Source organism: Zonotrichia leucophrys, chromosome 4 (genome assembly GCF_028769735.1).
Source record: "Zonotrichia leucophrys gambelii isolate GWCS_2022_RI chromosome 4, RI_Zleu_2.0, whole genome shotgun sequence".
NCBI lineage: Eukaryota > Metazoa > Chordata > Aves > Passeriformes > Passerellidae > Zonotrichia > Zonotrichia leucophrys.
In genome coordinates, this window is record NC_088173.1 from 42187115 (window position 1) to 42209598 (window position 22484).

Sequence of the window (22484 nt, forward strand, 5' to 3'; positions counted from 1 at the left end):
TTTAAGGCATATTTTCTTTTGGCAGAATTCCACTGGAAATAACAAAGCAGCTTCTGCTTTAGACAGTGGGTGTGTTTTGCCAGAACTCTGAAAAGGTTGCATTTTACTAATACATTATCTAATTTAATAATTTACTAATACAAATCATCCCTGTAGCATATTTTGCTCTGAGTTGGAGCACAGCTGAGCTGTAAAGCCTGCATGAAGGAGCATTTCTGGCCCCTAATACATAAAACTCCCATTTGTATCCCAGTGCAGATTCCAATACAGAAAATCAGTGGTGTATGCCATTAGCAGTGTATATATGGTTTAGAAAAGGAAGAAAAATTCTGGGGAGGTCTCCAGTGCAAAGGCTTAGCAATTATAATGAAGTACCAACCTGGTTAAGATAACAGAGTCTCACAATTTGTGCCTTAGGTGGGATCTAAGAAAGCCTCTTGAAGAACAGGCTGTTTTCTGTAATTAAATATGATTATGTATCACTGCACTGGTTCATTAGCACTGGTTAGTTCAGCAGACTGACAAGCTGATACTGCAGGAAAGAGGCCCAGCAAAAATGCAGCTATCATGCTGGATTTGATTCTGTGAGCTTCGTAGCTGTTTACTTCTTTTTCCTTTGCTGCAGTTGCTGCATAACATTTAGAGAAAGTCAATATATCCTGAGCTCTTACAGCCTTGGCAGGATCAGCACTGATTGCAAAAACATGAGCAGAAATTTCTTTGTCCCTAAACAGCAATAAAGTGTCTGAAGCTGCTTTCCACAGGAAAGATCACAGTCAGAAGCATCTTGCCTCTCCTTGATTTAGCATCAAAAAGAAGTTAACCAAGAGCAGCTCTGTGTGAGGTTGTTGTTGTCCAATTCAGGACAGAATAACAAACTTTTATATTCCTTACTTAAATACTGTAGTCAATCATTTACATCAGTACATCTTTTTTCCCTATGTGTTACTTAATTATCTTAATAGATACTTGTGCTTCTGCAACGACAAGTGTTTCATAGCAATAAGATTATCTAAGGAAAAAAATAGTTTGTGTAAAAGAATTTTGTTTTGCAGTGCTGTAGGGAAAAGGTGTCACTGCTCTCTCCATGGCTGCTGCATTTGCCTTTTAAAGGAAACCTGATTTATAGTTAAATGTTTGGGAAGATGGGTAAAGGACCAAGGTGAGTGCTAGTGGTGCCAAGGAGAATTGGGAAATTTGTGAGAAGGTAAGCTGAAGGAAATTTCTCTGTGCTTTGTAACATACAAGGAAAACAAGTTGGAAATGTTGGTGGGAGGAGATGAAACACCTGGATCCTGTGTTTTAACCCCTCATGTTCTCATGTGAGCCCCTTCCTCTTTTATTCAGAACTGCCTTTTTGGCTTAGGAGTCTTGGGTGAGGAATCTCACTGAATAACTTTGGCCAAGCTGGTCTGTAGCTGCCCACATCTGTTATGAAACCTCATCAGAAACTGGTGTCCTTTGCAGTCCTCTGGCACTGAGACAGTTTATAGAAGAGATTACAGATGACAGTCTGTAGCCATTCACCTGTGACACACGGTGTGTTGACTGTGTATTACTGCCACTTACTGTATATTGCTCTTCTCCTGCCAATGTTTTTCCTATAGTATCATTTATTAATACTTCAATTTGAGGCCAATGCCTTGAATGCCCAGTAGGGAAAGGTTCCTGCAGGGAACAGTCCTGTGGGCAAAAACCCACTTTGATTTCTTAACAGCAATGTAATGTTTCCCTGTTTGCCTACGTAAGTGTCTAGGACATTGTTTAAATAATATTATGCTTCTTCTTCTCCAAATTGGGTGAAGCTCAGAGATCAGATTTTAAAAAATATTGCTTTGATTTTCAAATGTTCACAAAAACATAATGTAAGGCTAAGTTATTAGGTTTTTCTAAGAAAAACAGGTATCAGTTGTTATTCTGATCAATTTATAATTGCACCATGCAGAATAGCAGAACTGAACTTGAGCTCTCAGTGGATGGTCCCAAAGACTTGGAACCCTTGTTGCAATTATGAAGATAGTAGTTCAAGGGCACATTTTGCAGCTGAGGTAGGAGTTCAAGGCCAGCTTGGATGGGGCCCTGAGCAACCTGATCTAATGAATGGCATCCCTAGCCATGGCAGGGAAGTTGGGTGCTAAACTTTTCTGTGATGCTGTGATATTAGGGCAATTCATACGGGCATTCTCATTAACCTAGACACCATTTCTCATGAAACTCCATTGGAAAGATACCAAACACAAATATAAAGCAATACTCTTCAAAGAGAGCAAGATCTGAAGCAGAAGGTAGTATGTTCTGATGGCCAAACAGGCTGTTCTTGGCTGTAGCTTAGACAATCACCACAGCACCATCACCATGGAGTTCTCTTCAGTGGTAATTGTCCAGCTGAGTTGCTGTTCTGGAGAGGGAAAAAAATAGTATTTTTTTAACAAATGTCTGTTCTTTGCTCCAAATTTGCTTTAAAATATTACCCCTCATCCAGACCATAGCATAAAATCCATTCCCAGGGAAGTGGGCAGCAGCACAAGCTGTGGCAGGAGAGCTCAGTGAGTCCTTATGCAGAGGGAGCACTGCTGAGCCCCCAGAAAACACCACCACCACCACCACCACCACTGAACTCCCTGACACGGCTGAAATGGATTCCTAAAAACAAAATAATTTCTTCAAGGAGTAAGGAAGAGTTTTTCAGGCTCTTGCACCTTCCTGTAAAGCTTCTGTTCCTGGGCTTGGAGTCAGATTGAGCACTGGGCAATGTCAGGGCAATTTCTGAATTCAAAATAGTGTTTGGATTTTCACTTACAAAATCTTTACTTCTTGATCTACAATATAAGACAAATCTTTATTTATATCTTGATAGGATATCTTGGAGCGAAGACTCTATATGCTTCCCCAATTGAAATTCTATTCAAATAGTTCAATTAACTTCTCTGACTGACTTCTAGCTGTTGCCAAGCATGAAGAATTAAACTGCCTCTTGTAAAATGTGTCAGAAAGACCACGATTTAGAGTCTCCATCAAAAAACTGACAAAGCATTAAAAGAGCAGCTGGGCCTGACTGCTAATGAGAGGAGAGGACTGTGTTCAGTGTCACCTCTGAGAGCTCCCAGAGCAAAATAAGGAATGTCACAGGTTTGTGAGCACAGCCTGCAGCTAAGGTGTGCATTTATGTACATCTCCTGGGTGTAAAACTTGTTCATTTCTGCTACAAAAGCCACTGTTCCTGCTCTGAAGTCTTTCATTTCCTCTGTCACTAGTGAACAGATGGTTACCCTTGAAGTTTGCAGGTTTTGCATGAGGCCATACCTGCTGAAATGTATTTCCATGGAGAGGGTGGTTTGGAGAGGGTCGTCTGGATCTTTTCCCAAAGCATGCATTTTCTCCACCCAGAAATATTCGATTAGACAGGTATGCTTCAGCAAGGTAAAATTACTTAAATCACCCCCAATGCCTGTAATTTCTGCCTTACTTGTTTCATTAGAACACTGATATGTTAAATGTTTCCTAGCCCAAAAAAGAAGAATAAAATCCATTCACTGCAGCCTAAATGCCTTTGATTTATGGATCTCTGATTCATCCTGAGAGCTGCTTAAAAATTGATGTCAAATTCTGCATTAATGTTGGCCAGAAAAAGAAAAGAAATGTGTTAGGGAACAAGAGTGCCACAAAATGCAGTTCCCACTGTGGGTGTGTTTAATGAAAAGCAGGGGTAGCATTTAACTTGCCAGGGAAGCATCAGTACATGTTACTAGATCCTTTGTCTTTTTTAAATCTGTTGAGGAAATGTGTACTGGGGCATAAAAATGCACCTCTAACACTGATGTCTCATTATGTTATTTCCTTTCTTTAATTTGCATACTTTTTACATATGTTGCAGCTTATGTGAAACGGAGATAATACAAATATTTTGTTTAAAAAGGGATAAAAGAAAAATAACTTATAAATTACTTTATTTTCCTTTTATTTTCTTCCTAATGTGAACATATTTGAGATTTAAAACATAGCTTAATAGCATGATTGATAAATAGCATTCTCTATAATGTCTTGGAGAAATTATCATAAAACCAGTAAAACATAAAAAAAAACCTGATTGTTATTTGTCACTGCTCTGGTTATTTTTTCCAGCAATGCTTCATTACAAGTGGTAATATTTTCCAATAAAATAACCAGATAGTCTGAAATTTTAAATATATTAAGGGTTTGAATAAATAAAAGCATCTGTTTTCCTCTTGGAATAACAGTGTCTTCTACATTGCATTTCAAAAAAGTTTTATTTAGTATACATCCATGGCAATTTGCTTAGTGTCCTGTGCCCAGAAATATACTAAAGCTATATTAAACTATAATATAATTGAACATAATTAAACTACATTGTTAAAGTTTTTTAAGACGTGCAAGATTCAAGATGATTAAATTGTTATGATAGTACCTGTGTTTTCTGCTAGGTTTGTCTCTGTCTCCATTTTCATGGAGATGTCCATGCAGTGTCCTGGGTTGTACTGACCATGATGTTAAAGGTCAGTGCTGGATAAGTCACTTGGACAGAGTGGTGGCTTTTGAGAGCAGTTGATTAAATTCAGTAATATTGGCTGTGGAATTTTTCACTGTGGGTTTTTTTTTGGCTATGCATGAGATCGGTGTTTCAGTTTTCCTGTAGAATGATTTTTTTTTTTTTTTAAGGTGGGGAAAAGAACAAAGGAAGTCATGTGGACAGCTAAGCCCTGCTCCAGACAATTTTTCTTTTTGACTGCAGGAAAATTACTGGCGTGGCACCAGTGCCCTTCTCAGCCACTTTGAGACTTGGCAAATTTTCCCTAGGCCATTAGGGTAATGTTTGCATTAGCCTTTTGTAATAAATAGGTATCAGAAGAGTTGCAAGGCTAGATTTGTCTTGACTGCTGATGGTAGACTCTTGCTGGGAAAAAATAAAGGGGAATAGCTTAAAAAACAGCAATGCTTTATAGTATCAGCAGGAAGGTTAAGTTTCCAGTCATGAATATCTGAAACTCCTGACTCAGCCAAACGTTTGATCCTCTCTATCCATTGAGTGACCTGTTCATAATCAGGGAAGTGTTATGATGGAAAGCCTCTTGAGGGAAAGAGGGTGGTGTTTTTGCACTTGTCCTCTGAGCCTTGAGAGACCAGGGCTCAGTTCCCACCGTCATGGCACATTTCTCTGTCTGCCGCAGCTATTTGAGTGCCTCCAGCTGATGCAGGCACCCAGCAGAATTTTATAAAATTTCCACCACAATTAGGGTTTTCTGCTGAGCACCATCCCCATGTGTACATCCGAAGGCCTACCAAACACCTCGTGGCCTTCAGCATCCAAATCCATTTGAAAACCTGGGCTATACCTCCCAGGATTTCTCAGTGGAGAAACGTCCAAGCTGGACTTTGAGGAGCAGGGTGCAGTGCTGAACTGGTGAGGCTCACATTGGGTAGCAGCTTGGAGGGAGAGGGATGCTGCTATAAATACAAGTCACCCTCCCACACCTCCATTTGTGGCCGAGGGATCCCGTCCATCTCCATGAGTGCCCCATGGCTGCAGTGCTTTCTCCTCCTGCCGCAGTAAAATGACAGACAGCCATGGGATTAACAGCATCAGCCAATTTCCTGGGATTTCATGTCAAATTCTGAGGCCCCACCCCAGCACAGCTCTTTCAGTTCAGACACTCCCAGTTTTACCTCTCTAAATGCCAGTTTGTGACCATTTCATTTGCTGCTGCTCCTAGCACTTTTTTACATTACAGTACACCCTATCTGCCCTTAGCTCCTTACAGCAATTGGCTATTGCAAAACATAGTTTAGGTGTAAAAATTGTCTACGTGCTTGTTTCATGAAGTGAAAGAACAGAATATCCCTAATATTAAACTGTAAAGCAGTGATCATTTATTTGTGAGGCCATTAAAGGCATTAAAGGCATTAAAGGCATTTAACAATCTGGTGATTCCCAGATAATTTCAGACCACATATATTTCATGTACACAGGGGATTTAAAATTAAAAGGAAAATACTTTCAGCAATGTCTGATGCAGGTAACATCAAAAAGTGCTGTACAGAGAGGAAAACGGGTGTAAAGTTGAGGATAGCTGGATCAGTGGAGGGCCCAGTTCACAGGGTCATGGCAGAAGGCCTGGCAGCACTGTAGGAAGTCCCTGCTTCATCCCATTAGTAGGATTTTGCTCCCTCAGCAGTGCTGACGTGCATTTTTGTGGAATTAATCAGTGATCTTGACTGTAAATGTTATTGGTTGGAGAGCCCAGCTCCCAGCAAAGAGTCACAAATTGCTGCATGGCCTTGGGCTGTGGGAGCCACTGGAAGCATGTGGAGCTGCTCTCTGGGTGCCAGCCTGGTGCAAGAGCAGTGATGCTTTGGTGAGTTCTGGTTGTGAAACCATGTGGGAATCTGTGATTGAAAGTGTTTCTGATCCAAATGCAGAGTTTGGAGGGGCTTCTCTGACAGACTCATGGCCCTACAAAACAGACTGTCATAAATGTGTATGGGGTGTTGGATGCAGTGCACCTCTCTTTTTGCAGTGTTTGCAGCAATGTCATCCAGATAAGCCTCAATGAAATAGACATGGAGCCATTAGAGAGGGTCCAAAGGAGGCCACGGGGATGGTGAAGGGCCTGGAGGGGAAGTTGTGTGAGGAGGGGCTGAGGTCACTTGGTCTGTTCAGCCCGGAGAGGAGGAGACTGAGGGGAGACCTCAGTGCGGTTATAACTTCATCAGGAGGGGAAGCAGCAGGGCAGGCACTGATCTCTTCTCTCAAGTCAGCAGTTATGGGACCTGAAGAAATGGCATGAAGCTGTGTCAGGGGAGGTTTAGGTTGGATGCTGAGAAAAGATTTTTCACCCAAAGGATAGTTGGGCCCTGTAACAGCCTCCGGAGGGAAGTGGTCACAGCACCAAGCCTCACGGAGTTCAAGAAGCATTTGGACAAAGTTCTCAGGCACAGGGTGGAATTCTTGGGATGTCCTGTGTAGGGCCAGGAGTTGGACTTCAGTGATCTTTGTGAGTCCCTTCCAACTCAGGATAATCTGTGATCCTATGATTGCCTTTTGGTTCCTTCCAACTCAGGATAATCTGTGATTCTAAGATTGCTGTTTGGTGATCACTTGATTTACCTAAGGTTCCTTCTCTCTCTCTGTCTGCTAGGCCTAGAAGATGTGGTAGCAATAATGATTCCCGAGCCCAAAGGCAAGGAGATAGTGAGCCTGCTGGAGAGGAACATCACGGTGATGATGTACATCACCATCGGGACGCGCAACCTGCAGAAGTACGTGAGTCGCACCTCAGTGGTGTTCGTCTCCATCTCCTTCATCGTGCTGATGATCATCTCCCTGGCATGGCTGGTCTTCTACTACATCCAGAGGTTCCGCTACGCCAACGCCAGAGACAGAAATCAGGTCAGCAGGGCTGGAGAGACTGCTTGTGTTTCCAAAACATCACCGCAGGGTTTGTTGTAGGAGTAAAAGTTAAAGAAATTGTCTGTGTGTAGTAAAAACAGGCAACCAAAGGAAAGCCCAATAAAGGTGAAAAGAATAGGAACATTAAAATGACTGGGAAAATCCAAAACTTATGCCAGTATAGATGGGATTCAAGGAAAAACAGAAATGAATAGTGTATGTATATTATGGGGTTTTTTCCTTATGCAAAACACAAAAAAATAGACAGAAAGGTGATGTTTATTTGTGAAAATATTGTTGTGGTACATATAGCCCAATGTCATAGCAATGTGTACAACTAAAGACCCTTGAGATCAAAATGCATTGTGAGGTATGTGTGTGTCAAGCAGTGTTCTTGATGAGTGAAGAAAGGGGGAAAAAAAACCCCTATTCTCACTTTAATGTTTCCTTAGAAGGATCTTGGGCTAGAAAGAGAAGTGTTGCTCTTCATTTGACAATGATCACTGAACAGGACTGTAGTGATAGCCACTAATGTTATTAAACCATTGTTATTGGTTTTGGCATCTTTTCCAAAGCCCTTGAAAGAGATAAAAAGCCTATAGAGCTGAAGAGACATCAGTAGCAGTGGTTTTGTAAAGCACTGCCCATCTTTATGGTAGTTCAGCAGTGAATAATAATAGCAACATTAATAATAAATGTAATATTTTCTTGGCCAGATGCAGCTATCTCAGCAGAACTGGGAAGCTGAGGCTTGTACATTTCAACCTAATGGTACAGTAGAAAATGTTATCAACACATGAAATTTGAAGAGATAACCATTTTACTGTATGTAAAAAATGCACTGTAATTCAGAGAGCTTTCTGAACCCTCAATAAATTACTGTCAGGGCCAGGAGGGTTACCTAGCTTATTCTGCAGAAAAGGTAAAACTCAGAGTATGGACTATCATTTGGTAGAGAAAAGCCCTGCTACACACTTTGTAACAAATACTTGATGTGTAGGAATCCCTCGCCTTCCCCCATTGAAATTCAGGCATCCTCTGAGATGGAGAGCAGCTGCTCTGTATTTACAGACAGAAAGAATGTATTTTCCATTTAAATATACAGTCTGGAATTTTGGATAGCAAGAACAAGACTATCCCAGCTGGAATTGGAACATCATTGGCAGCAGATTCGCTGTGACTGCAGCGTCTGGGGTAATTCTTAGATGCTTTGTCTGCAGAAGCACATGCGTGCCTAATTTGTGTGTGTGAGTAAGTGTGCTTTCAGTCAAGTAATTATACAGGCAGCTTAGCAGTGTAAATAGACATACATAAACATGAAACTCAGCAAAATAGGAAGCTCATTCAGGTAATATGTTGTAGTTTGAAACTGATGTCTTTATATGTTCAAACATATTTCCTTTTCAGTATTTTCTTTCCAAAGTTTGAATGAGACCTACATGTGCACAAGCAGTTGTCCTATGGAGAGGTTTTAACAGCTTGGTTATTATGGTAGTTCTGTTCTTTAGAACAATAAGAAAGGATGCCTCCTAAGTAATTACATATTATTAATTATTAATATTATTATTTTGAAGGGAAAAACTGGGCAATTATAAGAAGCAACCTAAAAAGTCTTCATGCAGTTTTCTTCATACAGTTTTGTCTGACATCTAGTCTCTTTGTTAGCTCTTTTCATATGAAAACAGTAGCAATATGTAAACAAAACTCTTTTATTTGTGTTAATGGGTTGCTGTGGCTTTTTAGTCTTGTTTCTTTTAGTCCTGGCTACAGAATATAATGATGTAGGTAGTTCAGAAGAGCTCAGCTTGCTCTTGCCCTTCCCATGAGTTTCCTCTTTGTTTTCCATCAGGTTCTGGGTTTTCTTTTTCTTTGACACATTCTGTTGTAGTTCAAGGATGAGATCACAAATTTCTGATCAAAATCATGCTGTCCTTTTGTCAGGCCTCATAAACACTTTTGTGTAGTCCCTCTCTATCTGGTGACTCTCCAAGTCCACTTCCTTTCTTTCACTAAGTGTAAGTTTCTGAGCAAGCAGTAAATCCAAAACAAAGTGATTTGGTTACCATCAAGAAAGCAGTGAGTCCAGCTATTGAGAGAGGAAGCCAGAGAGACTGAAAAATCTCCTGGAATCATTTGCTGTGACTCCACAGTGAGATAAAACCTGGACATAGTCCATCTACATCCTCAGCCACCACTCTTACTCATCATGTGTGCAAAATCTAAGTTCACATGCCAGGAGGAAGACACAGCTTACTCCAATTAGGTGCCTGATTTTGATGAGTGGAGAATCAGGATTTCAGAGATTCTTGCTGAATGCCAGGGTCTATTCATCCCCACTTGGATCAGTGCAGTAGAGCACAGAATTGTCTTCCACCATGGGCTTGTGCACCTACAGCCAGGGTGTCGGCTACAAACGTGGTGAGATATCTGTTTTTATTTTAATTTTCTATTTTAATACATTTAATTTTTGAGAGTGCCTCTGGCACAGACAACTGCACATTACATATGGAAGTAGAAGATAGGTAGTAATATTCACATTGATTGAACCTTTTTTCCTATCTAGCAAGATGTCCAGGAGGTTGGTGGTTGCCTTGCTGATGAATCCTTTCAACATGAAGAGAATAAATTTGTGTAAGAAAATCTGTTTCCTCAGCAGCTTGCTCCTGGAGGGCTCCTGAAGATGGGAGAGTTGAGAGATTTTGTAAAAGGCTGTGGAAATTGTTTAAATCAAGAAATATCACATTGTAGAGCTAATTGGAAGCAGAATTAGAATTACATGACAAGTTAAGTTCCAGAGACAATTCAGCATTGCCATCTCCTCAAGACCACTGCATCTGACATGCTTAACTCCTTCCAGTCCAGTACTGAATGTTGCAGCATTGCTAATGAGATTATGAGATTTATGACTGTAAACTCTAAGCCTCACTTTAAACCCTTAAACTGCTGTAATGCCTCTTATCTTTTGGGAAAAATAATTGGTTATTGATAGCATGCCTTGCATTCAAATGAGAGAATCCTTTGAAGTTACGACTTTAGACCAAGGAATTCCTGTTCTTTCAGAAACTAAATTATTCTTATTTATGTGTAAGTTATGAACTTATCTATATTTACGATAGATAAGAGAAAGAAAACATGAAAGCAATCAAATCAAAGATGTAGAGGAGTTTTTAATCTTGTCCTTTCCCCTTCAAGAATGTGCAAAAAAGAACTGAGACATTTCATTCATTAAAGTAATAGTAATGATAAAAAGGGATCACAAGCACTTTCTGAAGCATGACATAATGGCTCTTGTCTGGCTGCATGTTATCAGTCTGTCTTTGATTCACATTAAAGAACCAAATAGCAGACAAGAAATGTTTCCAACTCTCATTGATTCTTTTATTTAAGGGAGACTCTGAGAAAGATGGACCACAGAAAGAGATCTTGTCTAACTACAAGATACTCCTTCATGTGCAACAATTAAGTTGCTGGAAAGCTCATATGTAAATCTCCTTTATAGCCAAGATTGTCTTCACCTCTTTAGCCAGATCTGAAATTGCACTCTGCTGTCGATATTGCATGTGTTTTGTCAGCTTTCCAATCCAACCAACTAACTGTCTAAATTTAATCGAGTGATTTTAATTGAATCTGAAGACCAAAGTGGCAGTTTAGTGGTCACATCTGTGTGGTGATTAGGTCTCAGCTTATGAATTACCTCAAACTTTCTTCTGTTTTTGGCCGCGTGCTCTCAGCCCCTCCAGCTGGAAACCCTTGCTGCTGACAGGCCCCTCTGAACTCTGCAGCTTCCCAGCTCAGAAAGTTGAATGTCTTCTGGATCACCAAAGGCCCTAAGTGTCTCTCCTCTCTAGCAACACATGGCTAGAAATGTGTTTGGGGAAAGGAGGCAAAGGGAAGGGTTCAGGTCATTTATTGGTGGCAAATTGGAACATGCTGTGTCATGAACTGTTTTAAAGAAAACATTGGAGTGGGCATTGCTGCATGAAACCATGTGAGAGAGGCATGGAAAAACGAGGAATGCCCAGAGCAGGGTCACAGGATGGTCTGGGGGCAGAAGCACATGGCAGCTGTGCTTCCAGCTGCAGAAAGGGTGGCCAGAGAGAAGTCAGGATCAGCCTCTTCCTGGAAGTGCACAGGCTAATGGTCACAAATTACCAGAAAGGGAAATTCCATTAGTGTGTTTAGAGAAGAAAAGAGGCCGAGATTGGTCAAGCGCTGGAACAAATTATCCACAGAGGTTGTGAAATCTCCTTTCTTGGAGATAGTCAAAACTTGACTAACGCAGCTCTGACTTTGAAGTTGATCCAGCCTTGAGCAGGGGGTGGGAATGCATGACCTCCCAAAGGCTTTTCCAGCCTGTGAGACTGTCTCCCGACTGCCTTGTGGCTGGATTAGCACAAGTGAGCAGCCAGGTCCTTTAGCACTGACACAGGACAAGCTCCATGGCTGGCCAGTGACTGTGTGAGCTGCCCTGCGATGCTCCCAGCCTCTTGCAAGGAGCACACACGTCCTTTTGCAGTGTCTGAGCACAGGGTGCTTTGTGTCAGGCTTTAACCCTGGTGGCTGTGACCCTGCCAGCACAGTAACAGTGTTTTGGAAATGTGGGGGAACAGTCAGAAACATCACGTGGTAATCACTTTATGGTCCACTGGAGGAAATGATAGAAAGGCAAAGAATGAGTAAATGGTTATGTATGGACAGGATGTTACCGCTGGACTATATAGTGCTGTACCTGTAAGAAACTGCAGATGCTTCCACCTCATTTTTATGAAATAGGCAACTCTGTATTGCAGGAAAAAATACAGGAGAGATTATTCAGAGTTTTTGTAGTTAAAAAATTTAACAGCTCACTTTCAGGAGTTGTATCCTGCTGAAGATCATGAACTAGTTATGGAACATGTAAGAATAAAGTTCAGCCTTCACTCTGCTAACTGCCCAGTATTTTTTTGTGTTTAACAAGTGTCATTAAAAAAAGAGAGGGAAGAAGTAGGATAACCAAATAATGGACTTGTTACTGCATTGGTACGCACTGCTGCAGCATCGAACACCTATTGTTCACCCTATTGTTGAACACCTATTGCCCTTTTTATGAATTATTATGTTTATATCTATACACTCTCCTGTTCCATGTAGTTAAAATTATTAAGAAGCCCAGGGAGGAAAAGGTTTGATTTGTGCATGATGAGATGCTCTTTGCTTAGAGCCACCTTTGTGTTGCAGCGGCGCCTTGGAGATGCTGCGAAGAAAGCAATCAGCAAGCTGCAAGTCAGGACCATCAGGAAAGGTGACAAGGTAATTTTTCAAAATGCTTGTTACTAAATTAAACTCTGTGCTGGGGATTCCTGTAGACCTCTGGAACAACGAGGCAGAACAGAAATGCCAATTGCTTGTTTAGCTGCTGTGTCCTTCAGTGCTGGTAAGCAAGTTACGGGTGAAGCTGAGTATGGAGAGGGGGTGATTCGGTTAAAGATGCAACAAATTCTGAAAGTTAAAACATACAAACTAAATCTGCATGCTTCTCACTGCAAGTTTCCAGCTGGAAACGTGTCAGAAAATCTGACTTGCTGCTTTTGAAATGCGTTACTGGATTTGCAATGTGCTTCAGTGACTGTTTTACTTTGTCACATAGGCTCGTGTATGAAGAGATTAGCTAACAAACTAAGAAATAAATATGATGGATATTCTCTTTCCCGTAGGAAACTGAGCCAGACTTTGATAACTGTGCTGTTTGTATCGAAGGCTACAAGCCCAATGATGTTGTCAGGATATTGCCTTGCAGGTAAATTGAATGTGCTTTTAGTTCTAATGATCTCTACTTCAAGACAGTCTCTGCTCTCAGTTTCACAGTGGTGAGATTACCTGAGAACTCAGGGAGGGAAGGGTGAATTTATTATTTTGGCCTGTTCTGAATCTCTTGGTAAAGATATCTGAAATGCTTCTTTATTTAACATGAAGTGAAACTAGTGATTGGTGGTGAGACCCTGAGGGTTTCGTGTGGTAGCCAGAAATTTTGTCTGACCTGAGCCTATAATAAAGTCTTTAGCAGGATTTTTAAACTGAAGTTTTGATTTATCTGTTTTCCTCACTGTTTTTTTTCTAATTAGAATGAATGCCTTAGGAGAATTTGCCTCTGACTTGTCATGTTCACTGGCTTGAGAAACCAAAATACTTGTTTATTTTCCTGCTATAGTAGATATTTGAATGTTACAAGCTGTCCATTTCTGTTAGTTCATGTGATTCATTAAATCTGTTTACTGCCATCATGAAATGGCTAACACAAAGCAACAGATTAATCACAAATTTGACCTACTGCAGATTCCCCACAATGACAAATTGCATGTGAACTCTTTTTTTTTTCTATAAGCAGACACAAACACATCACTTTATGAAGCAGAAATACGGAAAAATGAGAAACTACCAGAAAATGAGGACCTTGGTTTGGCATCAAGCCTGTTAGTACAGAAGCAGAATAAAGCTTGGAAATTTTGCATGATAGAGACAGGCAATGTTTTGAGGTAGATCTACAACAGCTGAAATATATGTCCAAGCTTTAGCTTTCACTGTGTCCTGCCTCATAATTCAATGAGCCCTTGTCATCCAGGGCGTTGTGTCAGGCAGAGGGAATAGGAAACACAGAGTTAACAGGTGGTGTTTGGTTCTGGCTGGCTTGAAAGGTCACCCAGAAAGTGACTCATGCTAAAAGGGTAGCAGCAGCAGAACTGCCTTGTAAAATACCCACAGTTTGAGCCTTAGCAGGCTGGAGTTACACCAACTCAAAGGTGTTTCTCAAGCAGCTCTTTCACCAACCCTGGCTTTCCTGCTGCACAAACTGCAAGGGCAGTCAGTATTTTAAATACCTGCACAGGTTTGAACTTCTGAAACATGAAATGGTACTCATGACTCTTTCTGCTCTTTTCAATCTCATCTCCTCATCCAAAACAAAGAGTGGATTCATTTCTGTTTCTTTGAAGTGAGTAGGAGAGTGTTATATCCTAATAAAGACCTACAGACCCTACAGACTCTGTAGTTTTCCTGCTCCAGTATCCTCAGTTGAGCCATGTGCATTTTCTAGCATGGGAACCTCATTAAACCTCCAGTATATCAGTGGATGAGCTCTGAAGTAAAAAACAATACATGTTTACTAGTCTTGTTTTCCCAGCTGTCCTCTCTTTGCTGCTGGCTCTGGATAGCTGTTCTTGTGTACCCCACTCTGGAGAGCTCGGAGGAGAATTACCAGTGAACTTGTTCTTCTTCCCCTCTGTCTTCGTCAGGTAGCTCGTACAGCTGACTGAATAATAAACTTCACTCTACAGAGTGTATTAAACAAACAAGGAATGACACTTGATAGCAGTAAAAAGTGCTGACTTGCAGCTGGTTTTAAGTTTAATGGTAGCAAACATCCCTGAAGTTGTCTTTAAGGGCACTGACACCAGATCAAATGTAGCCAAGTTTATTGTTCCTGGAGTGTCATCTCTTGTCACAGCCTTACTTCATTCTGCTTGTCTTCCATCTCCAGTTTCAGAACACCACTGCCTTTTGTGCTCCAGCTTTGGAGAACGTGCTGGCCCTGCTGCTCCCAGTGTGTGCCTGTTACTAAACTTTTACTAACTAAACTTCTGTAGGGAGGTGAGACATTGCTTCCAGCCCTATCTCTGCTGAGCGCCTCATAGGTTCTTGTTTTTGCCATTTCATTTCTTTCACTGATAAACACATTCTCTGACCCTGTTCCAACTCACTCTTTTTCCCTGAACCTTCACTCCACGAACAGCTGTGATTTCAGTTTTCACTCCTGCTTTCTCTTTTTATTATCTTCCTGTGAAAACTATTTTGTCACACACATTCTTCCCTTTTATTCCTTCCTCTCACCCTCATCATCTTCTTTTGTCCTTCTCAGAAGAAAATAATGCTGTACATGCACCCCCCAAAATCTCACACCATCTTGCCTTCTTGTTGGATGCTACTCAGCCTCTCACAAAAATTCTAAATTCTTTACTTCAGCCCTAGGTCTAATCCAGGCAACTGATGCTCTTACTTGGGGTTATCAGGGATGTACCTCTCTTTCTGCATAGGAGTGGAAGCTGAGTGGAGAATAGTTTCCCTTCATCTGGAAAAAAAGCCTCTCAAAATCGTTGGCAAGCTGAACACTTTACAATAGCTGTACTAAAAAAAAAAAAAAGATAACATTATTTAATTATATATTTATATTATATAAATAATTATATATAACTAATATATTATATATAATTTATATATAATAATAATTAACAATATATATTTATAATTCCTTTATTACTGTTATTGTTATTGTTATTGTTATTATTTGGACTGAGTGCGACATGATTTTTTTTTCTTGTATGATTAAAATTGCATCTTTAAAAAAGCCACAAATACATTTCAAACAAAAGCAGGGGTCCCAGGAAGGCAGCCCTCTGGAGCAGCACAGGGCACTGACATGCACACACATCATTCTTGGCAGCTTTTTCCAACACACTCTGCAGTCTCCTGGGATGAAGGCTGCAAACCCCCTGGCAATTTATTGTAGTGCTTCATTACCTTGGCTGTGGTGAAGCCTTTCTTGTTGTGTAACCTGGATCTCACTTGCTGCAGTTTAAACAACATCGTTGTGCTGCTTGTCCCTGGGAGAGGTGGGGAACAGTTGTTTCCTTTCCGTCATAAAAATCCTTTTGAGGCTCTGACAACATCTCACCTTCCTCTCTGTCAGCTCATCAATTGCAGTTCTTTTGAGAAACTTTTCAAATCAACATCATTTTGTAATGAATGTGGTTGCACATAATAGGGAAAAAATCTGTATTTTTTTCTAGCTTTGACTTTGATTGTCAAAGCCATGTCCTGAGCCTGAGCTTGAAACATCTCTCACTGTTTTCCTGTTTGGGTCATTGCTTCTGAAATCACCCATGGTGACTCCATCACCTCCTTCCATTTAAAACCTGCCTCAGTCAGAACTGCAAAGGGAGGGATCTTTGGTGCAGTTGATCTTTTTACATCTTTGCCTTACCGTGGGACAGTGAAATGCTGCAGTTCTCTTGTCATATTTTATGCTGACATTTCTTTTGCTTGAATTTGGAACATGAAACAATTGACAATTAGCTGAATGCCATTAGCATGTACATAGCGCTATACCCAATAAACTTTCAAATCCAAATCTGCAAAGCCTGCCACCTTGCTTTGCTGCACAAATGTTTACATGTTCAAAACAGATATTGTAAGAGCTCTAATCGTATAATGCAGTAAAAGTTTTTAAAAGGCAAACCTTCATCTGATTTTCAGTAGCATTCCATTATTCTGTGGATTTCTGTCAATAATCAAGTTCCCTCTGTAGTACATATTAAATCTGAAATTAATGGAGTCATAATACAGTGTGCTAAATTAGTATTGAGATGTGCAAAGTGACAAAATCTGTCATGTTTTTAAATTACTTGGTGTTGTTAGGATTTCTTTTAGAATATTGTTTTTGAAGCCAACTTTAGGAACACTGAACTTCAGATTTTAAAGTCTTTCAGGCATGAAAGTGTTCCAAGCTTTTGGTGATGAACAAACATCATGAAATTCTCTAATATGAATCCCAGTTTGACTGAGGCTTTCAAAGCTGGAAATTGAAAACAAAAGGGAATTTTCTGGCCTATGGTAAAATGTCTTGGTGGAAACTATGTATTTTTTATTCAAAACAGATTTTGGAAATCTGTTTTGTTTTCTGAGAGATTCATAAATATCTCAGGTTTTGTAAATGGACTGATTATTTTGGCACAAACGTGCTTCAAATATTTGCCAATAAGAATATTGATGGGTTTGATTATATAATTAAGGAAACCAATCACTAACAACAATTTCATGTAACTGAAAGGTAAGACATAATGAATTAACACTGAACTAACAAACTCAAGAAAATCTGTTGGTTAGACTTCTAAATGTAAAATTACACATGCCTAAGAACTGTATCTTGATGCTTTCACCTGTTCAGAGTGCTTGTCTGATGATGTGCTGAACATGCCTCTCCTAAGATAGGTTGGTTTTTTTCTAATTCAGTTTATTTCTTTATGCCTCTATCCTGAAAAATACTAGACCCTCAATGGCTTCACATTTAAATTATGTATAATCAGGTTTGTCTGTAGAAGTTTAAGAAAAACTAACATGATTGTTACCTTTTCCCACAAGCAGATTTTGTTTACTGGCAGCCTTTAACATTTAAAGAGTATTGGGTTTGCTAATGCATTTTGTGTATTTTCCCTAAGTGTCTGAGTATGTACATCATCCATTCCCAGCACACTGAAATGTGCACACGTGCTTGAGTTGTTCAGGAATCATTTTAGCCTTATGTGCATAGGACCTGGTTCTGAAGTCCTTGAAGAGGTCATAAACTGCACCAGTTGAAATACTCTCGCTTAAAGGAATTCAGAATCATGTGGTACTAAGTGGTAAGTTGTTCTGTGGTGCATTTGAATTAAGATATCCTGGTTTTCATTGCAGGCATCTGTTCCACAAGTCCTGTGTGGACCCCTGGCTGCTGGACCATCGCACCTGCCCGATGTGCAAAATGAATATTCTAAAAGCTCTGGGGATTCCGGTAAGCACTGTGCAGAGCAGCCCATCAGGCCACAGGGGAAACACCAGCCACCTGAGTCCTTTGCCTGTCTGTCCCCATCTTCCTCTTTTTGCCATATTATTGAATAATTGATTCATTTACTAAGGGAAGTACAGTTGGAAATGTCTGACCCTACCTCTGTCCTGCACCCCACTGGTATTAGCAAGGCAGAGCATGTGCGTGGGCATTGGTTGGGTGTTGGATTTGTGTGTCTGTGCCTGCCTGCTTGGTGAAGCAGAAATTGGTCACTGGTGTTTTGGTGGATCTATAGAGTCTTTCACAGTGCTTTCAGGACTGGCTTTATTTTTTTTAATCATGCCCTCGGTTCAAATCTGAAAGTAGAAAGTCTGCAAATAAAGTTTTGTCTGCTATACTCATCAAGGACAGCTAATTGCTCATTCTGGGGAAGCAAGTCCTTTTTCTGACAGATTTCTCTTAAAGTCCATCTGAAGTAAGGTCTGTACTCCTAATTCCAGTTAAGGGCCATTTCTCCCAGCTACTAAGCATGTGGTGGAGCACATGACATACAAGAAATTGTTAAGCTCTTTGTTATTTGGAGCATTCAGATGTGGTTAGAGGCTGCCAGAGTGATTGATCTTTGTCAGTTGTGTGTTTGCATTCAGATGGTGTGTGTCCTGTCTGCCATACACGTTTCCAACTGGAGCTATCACAGAGCTCAGGGAAGGAGTGAGTCACTCTCCCCCTGTGCAAGGTTCCTGAAGTTCAATACTGAAACACCTCCAGGTGCTGTAAATAGCCCCCCAGATTCCAGTCAGTGATGCACCAGCTCACATTTGAAAGAGCTCTATAAAATAAAATAGTTCACTGAATGTGTTGGGGAGCTGCTATAGCCATTCTCAGAGAAACCAGTTCCATGGAGATAGGAAGCAGGTATGTTAGATATGTATAGGTATGGCAGATATGTTAATAAACCTAATATAATCCAAACTGAAAACATGCAAGTGGGAAAAAAGAAGGAAGGCATTGCAGCTAGGGTAATGCATCCAAACAGAGTGGCTGCTTTTTCTGCTAAATGTGTATATTGTCTTTCATATGTTTAGTGGTGATACAGCTGTTAAATCAGGGTCTAAGATGAAAAGCCCAGATGAAGGCTAGCTGTGCCATTCACCATCTCCACTGATGGCTCAAATACAGAAATGAAGGCTTAAATACAGAAATGAAGGCTAGCTCTACCATTCACCATCTCCACTGGTAGCTTAAATACAGAAATGAAAGCTTAAATACACAAATGAAGGCTTAAATACACAAATGAAGGCTAGCTCTGCCATTCAGCATCTCTACTGATGGCCTAAATGCATCTCTGACTTAGGCTTAAATAGAGAAATATTTCCTTAGGTTCTATCTCAGATAGATAATTATACTGAGCATACCATTAAAGATGCTGCTGTAACTTACATGAACAACTGGTTCAAATTAAGATTTCCAAATCAGCTTTGGTGTCGGTGTGTCTTGACACTAAAAACAAAGCACTTGGATGTTAATGTTCCACTAGCAAAGTTTTTTGGGGGGGGATTTTATTCTGTGAAAATTTCCTGCACAGATTTCATGCTGCCCGCCCCCTTCTCCCTAGCCAGCACAGCTGAGGACAGCCCAGGGTGGCTGTCATTCCTAAGGAATGCTTTCTGGAGCTCCCATGAGCCAAAAAAGCCACCAGCACACATGAACTGGTGTTTTCAGAGGCTCATCACTTAGCCAGGTGTCCACAGGCTGCTGTCCATTGGGAAAAGATGTTGCCCTCAAAGAACCTGTAAAGTTCTAGGGCTTCTTAGTGAAAGGTGGCAGATGTTTCTGTAGAGTGGATAAAGCAAAATGTCATTCCCCAACCACATTCTTGAGTCCTGCTGAGCCCTCTTAGCTGAAATTTCCACACACAAAAGAAGAAAAAAGCCTTAGGCAGGCATCAGCCTCTGGTGGGAGACTTGGGTGCAAATTTGCCAAAGCCCTTTTGCAGGCTTTTACAAAGGGATGAATGAGGAAATCTTGTCCCAGACAGGCTGTGGGGTTTTTTCCTGCCAGCTGCATTTTTGTCCTGTGGTTGTTATTAAAGACCTGGCTTGCATGTCTGTGGATATATTGTGCTTCATTTAGCAGGAAGACTTTGGGTTTTCCAGGAAAGGATCGGTTAAACCCCAAATATCTAAAAGTTTCAATCCAATTCACAGCTAAACTGTGCATTTGCTTTGTAATAGAGACTTCAAATATGATGTGCCCCAAGCTCAGATTCCCCAGGCAGCTGTGGGGAACCAATGTGGGAATTATAAAAATTTGTGTCTGTATATAAACTGCTGGTGTCAACCAAAACTCCTGCACTCATTTTCACAGTGGCTGAGCACCTCAACACCTCCACTTCTGCAGCTCCAGGAGATTATTAACCATCTACCAGCAAATGGTTGGCCTTTATCTGATCAGAATTTAATATAAATCGTTTTATAGCATGCTGCTTAGTTTTGGGCATTTTTTCAATAAAATGATTCAGGAGTAAAGAGAAAACAATATTGCTTAATTATCTCAAGCAATATTATTTTTGTATCTTTAATGTTTGGTTTGACTTTCAGTTATAATCCCCTCTTTAAAAGGTTTAAAAGTTTGTGATAAAACCCCATTCTAGGAATAAATGGAATCAGAGCAAAGGACAGACAACTGGTCCCCTGAAAAATTGAAATAATGTTTTCCTGTAGGAGAAAGGAAAATAGGCCTTTGTTTTTAATATACTCTGCCATCAAAGGTAAATTAAATTTAAAATGAAATTCTTAAAACATTGTTTTATAATAGCTAAGAGAGAGGGAAAGAGTAATGGATCTAAGGGATAGTTTTGGGTCCTACATATAAGTGATTGTACTTCACTTGCAAAAGTACAGATTCACTGAGTTTCATTAACACCTGGTATAGCTGAATGTCCCTTTTTTATCCCAAATCTGAGGTATTCTTGCTGCCTGTGGATAACACTGGAGCCAGACAACAGCAATTCTAGTTTCCATTCCAAACTTCAGTTTGTGGATACAAGACTGCTTAAATCGCCTGTCTTTTTCATTAGGAACACATCTTGCTGTGTCCCTCTGTCACTGGTGTTGTTTCACATAGCAAGAAAGACTGTTAATCAAAAAATGCTTTTCAGCTTCCCATTCTTGTCTGCTTGTTTCTTTTCTCATCATTGTGTTTTGTAGGAAATACAGTATTAGCAAAGATGATGTTTTGGTGTTTAGAAATTTGTCTTACAAGCAGTTTTAGCTTCTAGTTTTGCACCACACACGTAGATGCATCCACAGGGCATTCTTATTGAATTCTTATTCCTGTAAGCTCAGATACTGGCTCTGTAAAATGTATATTAAAAAAAAAATAATAATCATTAGAAAAGATAATTGTTCCCCCTCAGCTCCTGTTTCTGTTTACATTTGTGATTGAGCAGATCATACCAGAAAGTGAGTTATTTTTTCAATGTGCACATTCCCAAACTCTTTTAAAAGTATACATAAGAATGTTTAGCAATTGTAGGTGACACAGTCTAATACTCAATATTTCCATGGCATACTTTGAGTCTCTCTCCCAACAGACTGTAGTACATTTTAAGCACATGGAGACAAACCCTGTGTGCTTATTCATTGTATGTTGCCATTTTTCAAAGCCAAAAAGTCTGAAGAAGAGGTAATAAGTGAATGGAATATTTTCCTCAGGTGGGAGCTGGATTTTCTCCTTTTCTCCCTGTTAGCCCAATGCAGACTGCATGGATGACATACCCCCAGACCTGGAGGCGTCCATCGGGGGCCCCCCGACGAACCAGATCACGGGGGCCAGCGACACCACGGTGAACGAGAGCTCCGTGGCCCTGGACCCCCCTGCCCGGAGCGTGGGAGCGCTGCAGGTCATCCAGGACGGGCCCTCCTTCCCCCAGCCCGCCGAGGGCACCTTCACTGCCACCAGTAAGTGACACATTCTGACAGCATTTGCGCCGAAATGCATGTCTAGGAACCCCCGCCACACACCCGTCTCTAGTGAGCAGCCTTTGAGGGCTTTCCATTTGCCTGAGGGTAAGTAAACTTAATTATGGTGTATTCTGCTGTACTGATGGTCAGAGTTCCTGCACTTGAAAGCCCGAGTGCAGTTAAGCAACACCGATGATCTGTACAAAACCAAATCACTGCATGTTTTCAGTGCCTTTAGTTTTCACTGTGTAAGGTGTGTCAGCGGTACCATTGGAACAGGTAATTCTCAAAATGCTTGCATGTCTCTCTGTTCCTAAAAATTGTGCTCTCTCTTGAAAATCTGCTTCTGACAGTTTAAAAGAAATGTTGTCAGCTATTTTGAATGAGGACTGTGCTAGTCTAAAATTCTCATTTTTAGGCAAAATAGAGATCAGTAGAAAATACCTATCTGTTTGATACCGGTTGGTGTATCAAACACCAATAGTGTCTTGTCACCAATAGTGACAAGACTGTTATAGAAAATCATCAGATATACTTGAAG

General features: G+C 40.6%; 1 protein-coding gene across 1 annotated transcript in view; it reads left to right on the plus strand.

Annotated features, from left to right (window-relative positions):
- The window catches only part of RNF150 (ring finger protein 150), a 74273-nt gene that overhangs the window by 34972 nt on the left and 16817 nt on the right, over positions 1-22484 (plus strand). Inside the window, exons 2-6 of the mRNA XM_064711332.1 lie at positions 7155-7405; positions 12623-12694; positions 13099-13181; positions 17888-17984; positions 21730-21940. Coding sequence (XP_064567402.1) covers positions 7155-7405; positions 12623-12694; positions 13099-13181; positions 17888-17984; positions 21730-21940 — 714 coding nt within the window. The remainder of the gene's footprint in view (positions 1-7154; positions 7406-12622; positions 12695-13098; positions 13182-17887; positions 17985-21729; positions 21941-22484) is intronic.